At 38.3% G+C, this 16084-nt stretch overlaps 1 protein-coding gene and 1 pseudogene across 3 annotated transcripts; both read right to left on the bottom strand.

The window, feature by feature from the left end:
* Positions 1 to 419: 419 nt before the first annotated feature.
* Positions 420 to 3476, bottom strand: wdr53 (WD repeat domain 53). 3 transcript variants are annotated; one of them, XM_042738989.1, is made up of 4 exons: positions 3398 to 3434; positions 2853 to 2958; positions 2259 to 2751; positions 420 to 1253 (listed from the first exon to the last, which is right to left on the bottom strand). In XM_042738989.1, the coding sequence occupies exons 3-4, from the start codon at positions 2748 to 2750 to the stop codon at positions 615 to 617; spliced, it is 1131 nt and encodes a 376-aa protein (XP_042594923.1). In that variant the 5' UTR covers position 2751; positions 2853 to 2958; positions 3398 to 3434; the 3' UTR covers positions 420 to 614. The 3 variants fall into 3 exon arrangements, with proteins under 3 accessions (XP_042594923.1, XP_042594924.1, XP_018972027.1); XM_042738990.1 differs by lacking the exon at positions 3398 to 3434 and adding an exon at positions 3157 to 3365; XM_019116482.2 differs by lacking the exon at positions 2853 to 2958 and having other exon boundaries at positions 3398 to 3476.
* Positions 3477 to 4528: 1052 nt separating this feature from the next.
* On the bottom strand, positions 4529 to 13954 carry LOC109103144 (annotated as a pseudogene).
* Between the last annotated feature and the right edge of the window lie 2130 nt (positions 13955 to 16084).

Below are 16084 nucleotides of genomic sequence, written 5' to 3'. Positions count from 1 at the left end.
ACACACGAGTGTTTGACTCGAAGACTGTTCTGTGTGGCATCCATATAACGTGAGAGTGAATAGAAAGCATTTTTTAAATGTTTGTTTTGATGTCAAATAAATCTTGCTGTTTTGCTAAAGCAGTGTTGCTGTTGTAAAGTTATACAGGTACTGTTGTGCTGCTGGGTTTCAAAGCAGGTTGTTTTGTTTATCTACAGCAGTTTCACTGTGAGGTCATTATCATCCTGCTTCTGTGGGGGCGTTAAATAAACTTTTTTTTTTTAACATTCTAAAAAAGCTTTTAATTCCAAAGTTACTACAAGCTAGTCGGTGTATTCAGTAGGCCTACTATACTGTAAGTTGCTTCAGAGGCATTGCAAGTATTACATACAATAATAAAACAGTGCATTGACATAAAACAGGAAAGGTACTTTTGGTAATTAAGTACTTTTACTCAAGTACTCAAGTCTTCACAATGGAATAATATTTGTGTTTGTATTTTCAACCAAGTCATGGAGTACTTGGTCCACCTCTGAAAATTGCTAAAATCAGACCAATGAATGACTGCGAAAGGCGTAATCTAAGCTGTAGCTCTTGCATTAAGTTGACATGATTTTAATAGGATTTCTCAAACATTATAGTTCATCCAGCGAATACACAGATGGACTGGAGCTCTGGTCTGTTACTATCAGACTCGGCTTTCCCTTTAGCACAGCTGGACAAACCCAGTTCACCTTCTCCCCGTGATTAAAAGACTGTTTTGGCACAGTTTTTCCACACGTCTCTGAACTACAGGAAGCACTGCCAGCTTCTGCTTCCTCGCCGCTCATCTGTTGTTTCTGGTGCTGAACTTCAGAGACTGCCTTCGCTCTGGCTTTAGGTTTCTTTTTGCGGCTCTTGCGCTTCCTCTCATTGGCCACCAGAGCGTCTTCACTGAGGTCCCAGAGAGCCACGAGGCCGTCGTTTCCTCCGGTGGCCAGCCAGTACGGATGGGACAGGAAGCTGATGAAGTGAGCCTGCGATGCTCCCTGAGAATGAGCCTTGAACATCCCTCGCTCCCTGAGCCTGGAGTCCTCAGACACCCGCAGGAGGTGGACGAAGCCGTCCTCAGCGGCACAGGCAAACACGTTCCCGCAGGACGCGACATCAACGCAGTGCGCGAGAGGAGGGTTGAACATCTGCCCCGCTCTCTGAGGACGAGCGTCTTCTTCCTGCGTGTCCTGCAGACTGTAGGTCCAGAGCGGACGCACCTTTGGCAGGCTCCACAGCATCACCTGCAAGCATCACACAAACCAAACAAGCTCTTTCATTCAGCATCACGAGCTTGATTTCTCAAGGCCGGTTTTAATTACTGATGCATTTACAGCGAGTGGGCTGGTTCTATTAATAAAACATGCTGACTTTAGCTATCTTAAATGCAATATATGCCAATACTGTCCATTCAAAAATGAGGAAAAAGCACCTTTCAGGCACCGTTTCTCCAAAGTTTGCATGAGTGTATCTCAACAAGAATTAAATATATCTGAATGACCTTTTAAATTCGGGGTCTTAACAAACTTTACTTTTGTCATCTTAATTCTAAAGGCCCTGCATGTTTCCATTCCAGAGATATTGGGATCTAATTGTTAAATTGTACACATTTTCAGTGGTCAGAAACCAAATGTATGTCACTTTACATACAGACGATACTTTTTTTTTTCTTTCAAAGAGGAATGTCTGAAGAACAAATATTGACACCAGAAATGTATCTTGTTTCCCTCTATTAAAATAACTGCTTAGAAGAGCCCTGCCCAAATGACATAAATATTACTTTCCCAAAGTCTGTGTGCTTGTAACTCAAGTTGTATAAAATATATCTCATTATCCTTTAGATGGTTTGGTTCTTAAGAAACTTTATTGTTTATTATTCATTAAAAAGACCCCTTGAAAAAAAATGATGGTCACACTTAATTTTAAATTCAATTCTCGCCATTAACAAACCATTAACTACGACTTTTGCTTCAATAAACCTCTAATTTGCTGCTTAATAATAGTAAGGTACCCTGGTCGTTAAGTTTCGCATGGAGAGATTAAGGATGTAGAATATGGTCATGCAGAATGTGCTTTAGAAATAGCCAATATGTTAATAATAGACATTTCTAATAAGCAATAAAGCAATCTAAATTAAGTGATTTCTCTGACATGTTCCACTCTGACTTTAACACATCAGAGAAGACGGCATTTCTCAAGCCCATCCACAGGAACTGTAACAGACTGTTTTGTGCGTACGCATAACTCACCTGCATGTCGAGTCCTGCAGACACTAAACTCTGAGGCCGGTGAGGTCGGAAGGTCACAGACGAGCAGATGTTGTCGTGTTTCCGCAGAGTCCTGATGACTTTCTCCAGCTGTAGGTCAACGACTCTCACGGCCCCGGAGTCGTCCGCCGCGGCGAGCAGAGCCCCGCTCTCGCTCACAGACAGAGCGTTTATCTCCTCCTCACCCACGTCTGTCAGCTCGCTCACAGCCGTCTTCAGGTTCCGGGTGTCTAGTGCACTGACCGTGCGTCCGTGAGAGGCGTACAGCATGCAGGGGGTGGACGGAGAGAAAGCCACGCACGTGACATCATCATCATCAGCGCTCAGGTGCAGCTGAGAGACCGGCGACCCGTCGTGAGTCCACAGGGTCAGATCACCTCCTTCTGCTCCAGTGGCCACCACATGCTCTGATTCAGAGGAGACTCTAGCACAAAGCACAGGTGTGGAGTGACCCCCCGTCCATGAGTGGGACATCCTGGTCAACACACAAACACAGAGTCACATAATCAGATTACTGCTGTTTCAAGTAACAAGTAATGCATTACTTTTTAATTTAGAAGGAAATATCTGCGTTACTTTGTTTCTCATGTGTTGAGTGACAGTTCTGCTGTTGCCATGGAGACAGAGATCAGGAGTCAGTGCAGAGTGTTGTGTGTGAACATGATCTTACTGTAGCTCTAGACTAAATATCAACATGTTTTACCCAAAAACACATTCAGTGTTCCTCAAAGTGAATAAAAACAGTCAAATGCTAAAAACTCAGAGTATGATGCAACCCTGCAATAATTAAATATGTTACATAAGGCAAATATCATTTATGTATTTGATTGCATTTTATTGACCAGTGTCTTTGCTACTGATCTTCGGTGATCCAACTCACCCATACTAATAAACAAAAGTGACATTTGAGCGAGTTTTGGAAGTAGAAAGCTGACGCTTCGAAGCCATGGAGGAAGCTGTAAACACGTTAAACGTGCACGCCAGTCGTCTTCACTGCGCATTTTGACCATAACCTAGATCACGAATTAAATGCGGTGTGCTTTTATATTCTTGTTAGCGATAATTAGAATCTTTTTTTTTATTTTGCTCTACGCAAACAACGATTATTAAACTCCACAAACCTGTTACGAGCTGCAGTCACTCGTGCGCGAGCTGATGACGTACGGGCATAGCCAACTCTCGCGAGACAAATAAGCAACCGCAGCTTCAAAAACAAGTACAAAACAAAGCCCGATATATATATTTTTTTTTATCATCAATTATTTATTATCAATTATTTATTTCCAATAGCTGAGCCTGCAACATATTAAACTGAATTTACCCCTTTATCTGAAAAGCAAAAACATAAGTTATTTTACAAAAATCAGCAAACTGCAACAAAGCAGGAACAAAACTCATCTCCAGTCACCTGTGAGCAGAGTAGGATTGAAGAGATGGAAAAGACCAAATATAAAATATATAAAAAAAACAAATATACTCTAAGTATTAGTAGGCTATAGGCCTACTATATACTGTAGGCTTACTTGTTTTTTATTACAGTGATAAAACATTGTAAAAAAAAAATAAAAATTAGGCTCCCTTATAAAGGAAAGAATGTGATCCCACTCCTCTGCATCTACTACTATCATTGCTTGGATTACAGCGTCATGCACATTCTTTTTCAATGTGATTTTTCTCCAAATCCTCATTGAATATAGGCAGAATATTTGGCAAATTATGCTTCAGCGCTTATATTTTTGCACTGATTGGCTATTAACTGTGAGCAGACAGAGTGTCAATCAATGCATTGGCGAATACAGTGAACATAAATGAAAAGAAACGAAGTTGCTTGTCAGGTTTTCCTAACAAGCAACCATATTGTATAAAATAAGCCCAAAAAAACGCAACCTGTGACCCAGGATTTTTTCACGCAACTTTACCAGAAAAAAAGAAGCCCAACGTTGAGTATAATACGCAGACTTGGCAACCTGCTGATGACGTCGCATACGGTCTTATAATCATTTTCATGTTGTTGTTTATTTAATATTTTAATTATTCTGATAGTGTTCGTGACATGTAAACTTATGACAGCAACTGTACCTGAGGAAAGAATTCCACAAGTGAATTTTTTTTTTCAATTTATTTCCAAAGCAAAGAGACAGACACAAAACATAATTCACACGAGTATTAAAAAGACCATCGATGCAGAAAACAAATGGACCACATCAATCTTGGCAGACACAGCAGATGATCCCATTGTCTCTTTATTTTTAACCTCTTCCCACAAATCATATTTCAGAAAGAAACCCCAAAGACTAACATTTTCATTCAGTTTATTACAATTTCCCCATTATTTCAGATTTAGAGAATACACAAATACTCCCAGGCAGCTTTTGTCAGGGTGCGTACCTGAAGATGTCAGTTTTACCGAGTCGAGTACAGACATCGTTTCCACATTAGTGCTAACAACAAAACAACTGCTCACCACAGACGTCTTCTGCAGTGAAGATCTGCTGCTATAAAACTGAGGTAATATAAAGCAGTTAATACCCCAACCCCGCAAAAACTGCAGGTCGTGGATCTCAGTTATGCATTTCTGAAAGGACGAGACTTTCACAGTTTTCCTCCTCTGTGTGTTCCAGACGTCCTCACTATACACACACTATCAGACCATCCTCTGGCGCACCACCTTCTCATCTTCAGGGCTTTTCAAGCCGCTGCCCTCCTGCAGCAGTGGAGAAATCTCTAGAGAAACACACACACATTCACTTACAGTCAGAGATCAGTGACATCTTCACTCTTTACTCAAGACGTCACTACTCTACCTTAAACCTTCCGAGACCGGACAGAAGGCATTCAAGTTCTTACATATAAACAGCTTAAGAAAATAATAGTCTGTGTTGTTTTTACACTTAATCAGGTGACTGTATCGTGACGAACTGATAGTTTAAGGCCATGTCCACACTAATACGTTTTCGTTTGAAAACGCATCTTTCTCTCTCCGTTTTGGCCTTCCGTCCACACCGAGACGGTGTTTTTATCAAGAAAAATGGTGCTTTTTAAAAACGCTCTCCAAAGTGGATCAATTTGAAAACGCCGTTTCCGCGTTGTAGTGTGGACTGCAGTGTTGCCAACTAATCTTCAGAGAAAGTTGCTAAAGGAAGGACAATTTGTTGCTAAAAGTTGCTAAATGACATTGTGATGTCATTGTGCGATGACGTAATTGCGTAATCACGATGCAAAATTGTCATGACATCAAATCTCAGCAAAAAAATAAAAATATTTTATATATATGTCAATATAGATTTGTTTGTAAAATAATATGCATAATAAAATTAAATATAAATAACTGTATTTTTAAATACATTGAATTATTGAACACACATTTTTGAATGATTACAATTTGAGTTTTTTTTAATAGCTAGTTAACTAGTAATACTACACATTCACAACAATTATGCTTTAAGCAGTGTATTAGTAGTTAGTTAGTATGCTACACTTTAAGAAATGTCTGTAAAAATAGGGCACGACGATCCTAGTATGTTAATATGAAATCATTTTCCGTATTGTTTTTTTACCTGCATTTTAAATTACGCATTGTGTTTTCAGGTTACAGTGGATAATGGATAATGTTATTATTATTAAATTCAATAATTGCAAATAGCATCTAACCTAATTCATGTGATGTGTGTACTGCTAGGCATCTTTGGTTTCCTCTTTTTGTGAAATTTGGATGGAAAACGTGTCACTTATCAAAAGTTGCTAAAAGTTGCCAAATAAGTTGGCAACACTGGTGGACTGTGAAAACGAAGGCTTTTGAAAATGATGACGCAAGTTTCCTCATGTGATGTACATTATACCAATAGATATCCGTGTTTATACTGGTATTGTGCACGTTATGTGCTATGCACTTCACACTATTGCTACAGATGTGTTACTTTGTACACTCTTCATATCACAGTCCTGCAAAGATGAAAGCAAATTTACTCGCGATCGCTAGTTGCGTTACAGAATCGTGAGTGTGCGCGACCTGGACGCGTCAGTGAATGGTGAGTTCTTTTCGTAAATAAAATATAGAATATTTCCTGTCAGAAAAACTGCATGAAAACGTTTCATGTCTGTTCCATGTGTATAATCTGCAGTGAGCTTTTTTGAGGCTTTACGCATGCGCAGAAAGTAGGGGTTGCACGACTACTGATTTCTGCTAGTCGATTACTTATTTAAAAAATACTTGAGTTACTCGACTACTCGTGGTTCATGCTACTGTAAATGAATTGACATTAAATAGTTTTTATCAATAAACGTTTATTAATTAACTATTAATTAATAGCCTAATGCAACATTTACATAACATACGTAAACTGTCAAAACTTTATAATTATGACAATACATATTTTAATTTCCATGTAACCAGTATTTGTATCTGTAACAGTCACAAAATTATTAGTATCTGTTTTTGGATAAAACCATGTATCGTACAGTTATCACAGAACAAATATGCTGCGTTAAAGTAAAATAATTATTCATTTAAAAAAATAAATTAATCATATAAGCAGAGATGTCATGACAAACGTTTAGTGATCATTTGAACACGACTGAATGAATTCAAGGCGCACATTTTTATTACTCTTTAAGCGAGTCTTTTTGAACTTACTAAACAAATGTGCATGTGCCACGCAAACCAGAAAAAAATAAAGAAGCAAACATAGAAAATCTATCTGCATCTAAGCTGATTATTAGCCTACTTTTAAGAGAGAACTGGCTTGGTTTTGGAGAGACTGAGACGCGCAACGTGGCTGTTTGATTGGTGAGCGCGCTGTTTATTCCATTCATTCATGTATCATTTCGTAGCTTACGGTTTAAATCATTGCCTTTTAAATATATACAAATAATAGACTGTGTATGATGTATTATTATAGGTGATATTACTCTGTGCCAAGCTCTGATTTCTGAGAGATGCACGGAAGGCAACATCCAATGCGGTGTTTGATTTGCGCTCTTTTCGTTCATAAAGAATTATTCCATATTCATTCACTTCAAACACTCATTATTGCGTGACTTTAGGTCTGTGTATAATATTGCACTGATCCCCTGGCTCAACTGTTGTCTAGCAAACAGCAGAGTGTGAAAGCTTCAGTTGAATATTCAGGCAGAATTATTCCTTATCCGTTATTCGTTTTTTAAGCCATTTTCCGTGCCACTTCGGCTTCGGGCACACCCCTAATTATTAAATTATATATTTTAATTTTACATGTAACAGAAAAAGTGATAGAAAGTAACAGCGACACGCAATATTGTAATCCTACAATTTGCGTTGTAGGCAAATTGTGCATGCATTATGGTTAATGCACGCTCGAGTAGTCGATTGTTTCCGACAGCGCCAACTAGTGGTTAAAGCAGAAAGCGAATGTAACTTTTTCTGATGTTTCTGTGTGGATGAGACACTTTTGGAAAACGCTTGAAAACGCTAGTGTGGACGGAGAGTGTTTTAAAACGAAAACGCCGTTTTCAAATGTATCCGGATTAATGTAGACGTAACCTAAATGGACTTGTGGTTTGACACCTCAATGAAGTTGTTTTTAATGTAAAGCCGTGTGAGAACAAGGCTTTTTATTTTTCACTATATGTCCGATTGCCCTGGCGTTATGAGTTTTTTGATGAACTAAGAAATCACGCATCCATGAGCGCCGATTTATTCACTTTATACCCCAGGTGCATTATATGCACACTTCTGAAGTATAAAACACCACACCTTTCATTTCAGCGTCACCATTGTTGGCGCTGGAGATTTTCCGGTCCTTTTCTGGCAATTTTCCGTCCACCACATCTGTTTTAACCTGTCCGAGCGTCTGCAGCAGCTGCATGGTGTCAAACGAGTCGTCTCCACGCTCTTTCAACAATGCCATCCAACAACACCAAAACAACAAACCAAAACATACTCAATAACAATTCTCCAGAACAATGCAGTCGATAAACAAATGCATTTTGAAATTGATTCCATAAAAAAATTGTAAGATTACAGCTAAACTGAATGAATGATTGAACAGGGATCGAGCGATCAACACACCTTCAGGCACTTGTAACTCTTCAGCTCACTGAGGTTCTCCTCCAGAAACAGCAGGTATAGTGCTTGATCATCCCAGGTCACCTGCCCAAACTGCATTACCCCTATAGTGGGTAACATCTCGTACGGTTTCAGGAAGCCCATGGTCCTTCTGAACGGAACCAACATGGCGTACAAGCACAATGGCACCAGCAGCAAATACACACACAGATTGATGTAGCTCAGGAGCTGAAAGACGCCCACGGCCACCAGCTTGCACTGCATGGCCGGAGGTACTGAGGAGTCGCTGAGAACCGCTCCAGTCCGGATGTCACACTGAAACTCATCTGTGAAGGAGAGACGGATGTAATAGCAAAGGTAGATGCAGGCCAACATGAGGGCCAAGAATGTGATGAGGCGGCAGAGGAGGTATCGGATCAGTAATCCTCGCGAGAAGCGCTTGGTCCTCAGGTACTGCTCCACCAGAGGATATTTAAAGTAGCTCTCGGTAAGATCTCTCACAGAGCTGAAGAAAAAGACAACATACAAGAATAGCAGGATTTAATGTTACAGGTGTGTCATAGGAATGGGCATGATTGGTGAGAGATAATGAAAGTGAAAAGAAAAAGTTTGTGAAAAAGCAGCTTTAACAGAAACATAATGTTGCGAGGTTAGTCTGTGTACGTGTGTGTGTGTGTGTGTGTGTGTGTGTGTGTGTGTATTTCAATAACTCTCTCAGAGTGAAACCATGTGACAGCCACGTGTGCTCTCCGCAAGTGTCAAGAAGAACTGTCAGACACGTGTGTGTGTTAGGGCTGTGCAAAAAATCGAATGCGATTTTCATGCGCATCTCATCAGTAAAGACGCTCCTGTGATTAGTAGTATATCTCCAGCATGTGCGTTAAGATCAGGGTTGCCATGTTACAAAAACAAACCATTCCCATCCGCTTCCCCCTTCCTCAAGCTAAACCAACACCAAAAAAAATGATAACTAGACACTAAAATGCCAAAAATGTGAACAATACCAAGGCAACCCTGCCAAAAAACGTATATTTTAACCCTGGGATGCAATTTTTATCGGGGAACCTCCTGGAAACGTGATTGGGCTAGTTTTGGACTAGTTTTGAGAAGCAACCAACTGGGTTGAGGGATTTGTTGTGAAAACCTGGCAACCCTGATCTTAACGCACATGTTAGAGATATACTACTAATTACAGGAGCACCTTTACTGATGAGATGCGCATGAAAATCATATTCGATTTTTTTTGCACAGCCCTAATTTTACCTTTTTTATCCCAAGTGGGCTGACTCTGTTTCCCGTTTACCTACCCCGTAAACCGATTAACAGCAGCTTTAAAGCTATTTAAAAAGTATGATCCATCTCTTATAATTATAAATCCAATACAAAGAACAGCATTTTATAAAGGTCAGATCAGAAGACAGCACAGGAGCTCCTGTAAACCGCCAATACAACGCTGGCAAGTACACTGACACTGCCACCAGCAGCAGCATGTAAGGGAAGAACTGCAGAGAGAGGGGAGAGAAGTGCATTTAAGGGGCTAAGAGTGCTGCAAGGATGTGTGAACCATTAATATTTGCTGTAACAGGTGGAATAATATTTGTGTGTCAGGTGCTATGCGGGTCGGATGGATGACAGGCACGAGGGCGTTGCATGTCGTAATATGATTGTACACATATTTTAATATTGTTTTTGACACAATGGATGTCCCACTCTCTCTCTTTCTCCCATTTTTTGGAAAAAATATTCTTTATTATTGTTTGAAGTGAATAAAACTCTTCACTTCTTGTGAAGCCTCTTTAGACTTCTGTACGTTGGAGACAATCATTATTTTAGCAATTTAAGTGCCAAAAATGCACACACTTCACCTTTAAGTAACCGGGGGGATAAAAAGTTTGTTTGGTATTGTCTCAGCTTTTGCATATCCTCACACAAACTTTAGAGATTTAATCTGTCTGTTATCACTTTGCATTGATAAATGAAGAAGTGTTATATAAATCACATGTCCATTATGGAGTGCCACAAGGCTCAATTTAAGGACCTCTGTTTAAGTTAGTTTTAATTGTTAAATTGAGGATAGACAGCCTTATATTTCCCCAAGGCCTCATAATATTTAAAGCTAGGATACTAGTCATTTTGTACCGCTTAACTCCAAAAAAGAAAAAAAAAAGGCCTTACTAATTGGACTGAAAACCTCCAAATGTAAGACTTAGAACACAACCTGTCTCGCCGAAAAAGTTAAGCCACACATTAATAATCTATAATAATGTAATAGGCCTGTAGCAAATTATCTCAAAAGGGAAATGTATATTAATCATTTAAATTATGATTAATTACATTTATATCAGCTGCCAGGAGTAACTGTAGCAGAATTAAATTGTCATCGACTAATCTGTTCGTCCAGCGAACATTCAGTGAAAGTTCATATCAACTCTAAAAAATGTTTAGTTGAATGTAAGATTTTTACATCGCCTTGAACGAGTGTCCGGATGCAGTCTCGGATGAAAGTTTAAATGGTTTGAAGGTTGATGAACTCTGAAAGATGTTATTCTGGCTCGGTAGTTACCTCCAAAACTTAACTCCAAGACAAAAGAGATCAGAGGAACAACACACATCTCGCAGAGACATCTGCTGAAACCCTTGGTGAATAGAAAGACGAGGCTGCAGCCTGAGACGACCTTAAGCTGTCCTTAGAAGAGTTCTAGCTCAGCATCCTCATCCTCTCAGGATCTAAGAGAACCACAGACTGAGCTGTGTCTGGGACTTAGCAACCAGAAGATGGGAAGGTGATGAGAGACGAGCGAAGAGACGAAAATCCAGGCGGGTCACTGAAGTAAAGCCTTCTAAGTTCCGTGGAGGTCACACCTCTCAAGGGTCAAAGAGCCAATGGTGACTTGCCCTTTTGGAGTGAAAGTTTACGACTCTTTGTCTCCGAATGTGGTAATATGTAGGGCTGGGGCAATAAATCGATGCATCATGATTCGTGGATCGATTCTGAGATTTTCTGAATGCATCGTGATTCTCTGTCGAATCGATTCTGAGTTTAGTTTTTAACAGCAGATGGCGCTCTAGGATAGTTTTTAACTGCACACTCAAATGCTCATGAAGAAGAGCGCTTGTGCCTTCTTGCACATCGGCTTTTATGCTTTTATGATGCGAAATTAATATAAACACAGCCCACTGTGAACATCCTTGTATTTCGCTTCAACCTTTTTGAACTTTATGAATGATTATTTTAGCTTCAAGTGGTGTGTGTGTAAGGATCTGGCAGCAAGCAGAATACGGCTGTTTCTGAAGCACGCAGTACTGTAGCTCTGGACTACAACACTAAGGGGAAGCCAGTAAAAAGTGTGAACGTGTTTGATGGGTTTACCTTGTGCAGCCACAGCGGCAGGCCTCCGGTGTCCTGTGTTTGCACTGCAGCCCAGCAGAACGAATCCACATAAGCAGCCTGACGCCAGGAGAACTTCGTGGGGGAGAAACAACTAATCTGTGTACCTAAGGAAAACAGAATCAGAGTTTTAGACTTTTGCATCTTTTTCTTTAAAGCTTGATGTTGGTCATTATTCACTGTCATTATACTGTATGGATGTGGTCAGGAAAAGAACGATGATACAGCATTAGAACAACACCAGGGGGAGAAAATAATGGCTTTTAATTTGGGTGGACCACCCCTTTAAACCTAAATTAAAACGATAGAGTCTCTTCAGAGAATTTGGACTAAACTGCTCAATTCATATGGAAGAGTTGTTATGATTACATTATGAACTTTATGAAGCGTCAAACTGATAGTCACACAGAAATCGCTCAGACCCCATTAAAAATATCTTCATTTGTGTTCTGAAGATTAACGATACTTCAAAAAATTATACGGTATGATTTCGATACAGGATAATATCGATCAATATTATTTTATTATATACCTATTTTAAACAACCATCTACATTTTTATTAACTCACAAATGCAACCAAAACATATAACAAGAACATTTATCTTAAATTTTCACATCCTGTTCCTCAGTTTGGGACACTGACAAAAAAAAAAAATAGGCCTACACTTTTTAAAAATAATAACAAAGAAAGAAATAAAATAATAAATAAAAGTAATAATCAAGTCACAAACAAGATCAGTAATCTTAAGATATGACAACAGTCAAGACAAGGTTTCTGTGATAAAATATGCAATGTGTAAAATAATGTAAATCCTCATTAGGAAACAACACAAAAACTTTAAAAAATACATTTTATACTTTCTATTATTGCCATCATTGCAACAGTGCAAAAGAACCTTTTCTACAGATAACCAAATGCCAAATAAGCAGTGCATTTTCATCTGCTAAACAAACTCGAACATTTGTGCTTGTAGTGTTTGTTTTTTTACCATCTTCCGTCTTACTCTATGAGAACAATCTCACTTTAACATTCATGTTATTGTTATTTATCAAAAAGTAAAATGACTCCAGATACATTATTATTCAACTTCTTCTTATTTTCCATCAAACCCTTTTAAATGTTTATTTGATGCTAAATAAAAATTATGATCAAACTAAAAAAAAAAAGTGTAAAGTAAGATGTAGCATGTATATTTTTTTAAAATATTTTTTTAATGCAGACTTATAACTTTTTAATGCAGAACTTCATGTTTAAATTGGAAAAAATAAATAATCATTTTGTGAGATAGTATACAATAAACTTCACTTATAATAATGCAAAAAAAATAAAAATCTCTCTCTCTCTCTCTATATATGTATAACTTAATGTAATGCACTCTGCTGTCACACCTACTGAAGCCAAATCCCTCTGAAGAAGAGATTTAGGGTATATTTACCTGCAGCAGCAGGAGCATACCTATCCAGAGCAGCTTCTGTGCAAAGAATAAGCTGCTATAACTACTTCTTGAAAATGAAAGTTAAAGAAACTCGTTTACTCTGTGCAAACACACATGCTTTCTGGAATCCCCCAGGTGTGGGGTGCTACCAGTTCAGTGATTATACTGGAAACTGATCTGTCATTGAACAGGTTCTACAAAAACTACCGTACAAACACCAAAAGAAAACATGGCACGTATGCAATTCAGAGCATGCATGAACAGAACAGCATCATCAGCTGGAAAATGGTTCCTAGGTGAAGTGAAACTCTGAGAAACTAAACAGACGAGCTAGATGTGAGTGAGAGTGACTCACCGACAGACACCTCCTGAGCGAAGGCGAGAGAGATGAGCAGCAGCGGCAGCCCCACCGCGACGCAGGTCACCATCTTATCCAGGCCCAGCTCCAGCCGGATGCCCCGGTACCGGTTCTCTGACGCGGGCTCCTTCAGCACGAAGTCCGTGAACACATAGTCTGTGGCGGCGTGCGCTATCGCCATCACCCTCTCTGTGATCACTACAAACTCCAATCACGAACATCCACAGCACTTTGACCTGACTGAAAACAACGCGGATCTGCTCAAAAAGTCCTCATTGATTCTCCCAGTTTGTACTGAATAGTTACACGCTTTATGTCTGAACAGATACAGTAATTGGCTTTAGAGTTAAATACGCAAACAACGACATTATTTCCGCAAACATTTCGCTCTTCTGGATCTTGTTGTTGTTGTTGTTCTTCTTCTTTTCTTCTTTTGGAGTTTTATGGCGGTTGGGAAACCATCACTATGCAGTATTGCCGCCACCTACTGGGCTGGAGTGTGGACCATTGATAGAAGAGGAAGAAATACATCAATAAAAAAACTACAACTTCTAAACCCTGTTAAAAAGATTTACTTTTTAAAGTATGTAATTAAAGCATTATATATTTTATAATGATTCAAGCCATTATTCAACAGAGTTTTAAGTGTAATATTTTCTATCCCTATTCCTTTATTTTTTATCGGCTTATTTATGGGCTTATTTATCGGCGGTTTTATCAGCTTATTTATCGGCTTATTTATCAGCAGTTTTATCTGATTATTTATCGGCGGTTTTATCCACTTATTTATTTGTGGTTTTATCGGATTATTTATGGGCGGTTTTATCGGTTTATTTATCTGCAGTTTTATCGGATTATTTATCGGCAGTTTTATCGGATTACTTATCGGCAGTTTTATCGGATTATTTATCGGCGGTTTTATCGGCTTATTTATTGGTGGTTTTATCGGCTTATTTATTGGCGGTTTTATCGGCTTATTTATCTGTGGTTTTATCGGCTTATTGGTGCATTACCGCCACCATCTGTTCCGGAGTGTGAATCAATCAGTGGTTTACAGTCTAATTATACACGATGAGATGACGATTTAGAAACAAAACATTATTTATCCATCATATCTTATAATAAAGCATAGTATCCCTTAAAAACGAACAGTTCTCTAACCTGAGCTCTTTCTGTCATCTCTACACCCCTGTCTCCTTAAGATTATTTTCCATCATCTCTCTGTGTGTCTTGTATTTCCTACACTGTAGAATTACATGCTCTGACTCTTCTTCTTGACAGACTAGACTGGTGTTTATCTACCCTACCAGTTTTATTTAGAGCACAATGTCCCAGCATCAATCAATAGTTTCCGCTTTCCTGTTCCCAATTCCAGATCATGCTTTTCACTTCTGCTTTACTGATTCTTATTTTCATTTCTATGTTATCCTTCTTCAAAGCCTTTTTCAACCTCCTTATATACTTTTTCATTCCCAATCACTCCTACATGCGCTGGAACCCTTACCAAAAAGTAGTATACTTCAAGTTTATTTTATTAAGTATACTTAAGTAAAGTTCAAGAATATTTTTAAGTATACTTTATGTAGCAAGTATACAAATATCAGTGTTCTAGTAGTATACTTGTAAGTGTACTGTTTCAATACTCCTTAGGACTAAATTGGTCCACTTTCTAGTATATAAAAGTATACTTTTAAGTATAACAGTAGTAAACTTTGAGTACACAACTAGTTTACCTTTATGTTTGTAGTTTGTACTGCAATTATACTAAAAGTGAACTTATAGGTATACTGATAGTTTACTAATTAAATACTTTGTACACTTTGAAGTATAGTCTCAGTAAACTACTAATTTAGTAGTTTTTATACTGCAAGTATACTCATAGTTTTTCTTTAAGTGAACTTTACATCATACTTTAAGTATACTACTATGTCCCTATTTAGGTTTTAATTTGTATATATTTTGTTATATGAATATCTGTACATACAAAACATCCAAAAAAGAACAGGGTATCTGCTTGTAAACAAAAACATTTTACTCTAGCTTCATGTATTCTTTTTTTTAAACACTTTAATGTGGGAAAATCAAAAAAAAAAATAAAGAAATAACATTTTTGAACAAAAAGCTGAAAAAACACTATGAATTGGATTCAGAATGATAATCAAAACGTAGATGGAGTCGATCAACACCCCAAAGCTTGACTGTAATTATTACTTCTTCGTCGGTCAACATTCTATTCCATAACGTTACAGTTTTGATGCTGTTTCATATCAGATGATCATGTTAAATAATGTGTTAGTATCTGTTGTTTCTTTTTCTTCTTCACTTGTGTTTTTTTTGGAAATTCTGTACTGAGGATATGTACTAGTGCCCTCCACTGTATAATAAAGCCAGTTTCCCTTTTCCTGTTCCCAATTCCAGATCATGCTTTTCACTTCTGCTTTACTGATTCTTTTTTTCATTTCTATGTTTTCCTTCTTCAAAGCCTTTTTTGCCACCTTATCTACTTTTTAATTCCTCTTTACTCCTACATGCACTGGAACCCTTACCAAAAAGTAGTATACTTAAAGTTTATTTTATTAAGT

This window comes from Cyprinus carpio, chromosome B15 (assembly GCF_018340385.1).
Source record: "Cyprinus carpio isolate SPL01 chromosome B15, ASM1834038v1, whole genome shotgun sequence".
Classification (NCBI taxonomy): domain Eukaryota; kingdom Metazoa; phylum Chordata; class Actinopteri; order Cypriniformes; family Cyprinidae; genus Cyprinus; species Cyprinus carpio.
This window is presented reverse-complemented; position numbering and strand designations above follow the sequence as displayed.

Coding starts and splice junctions, on each gene's coding strand:
- wdr53 (XM_019116482.2), bottom strand. CDS start 2,750: ATGTCCCACTCATGGACGGGGGGTCACTCCACACCTGTGCTTTGTGCT. Junction 1,254..2,258: donor CTGCAGGACTCGACATGCAG/GTGAGTTATGCG, acceptor TGATGCTTGCAG/GTGATGCTGTGGAGCCTGCC.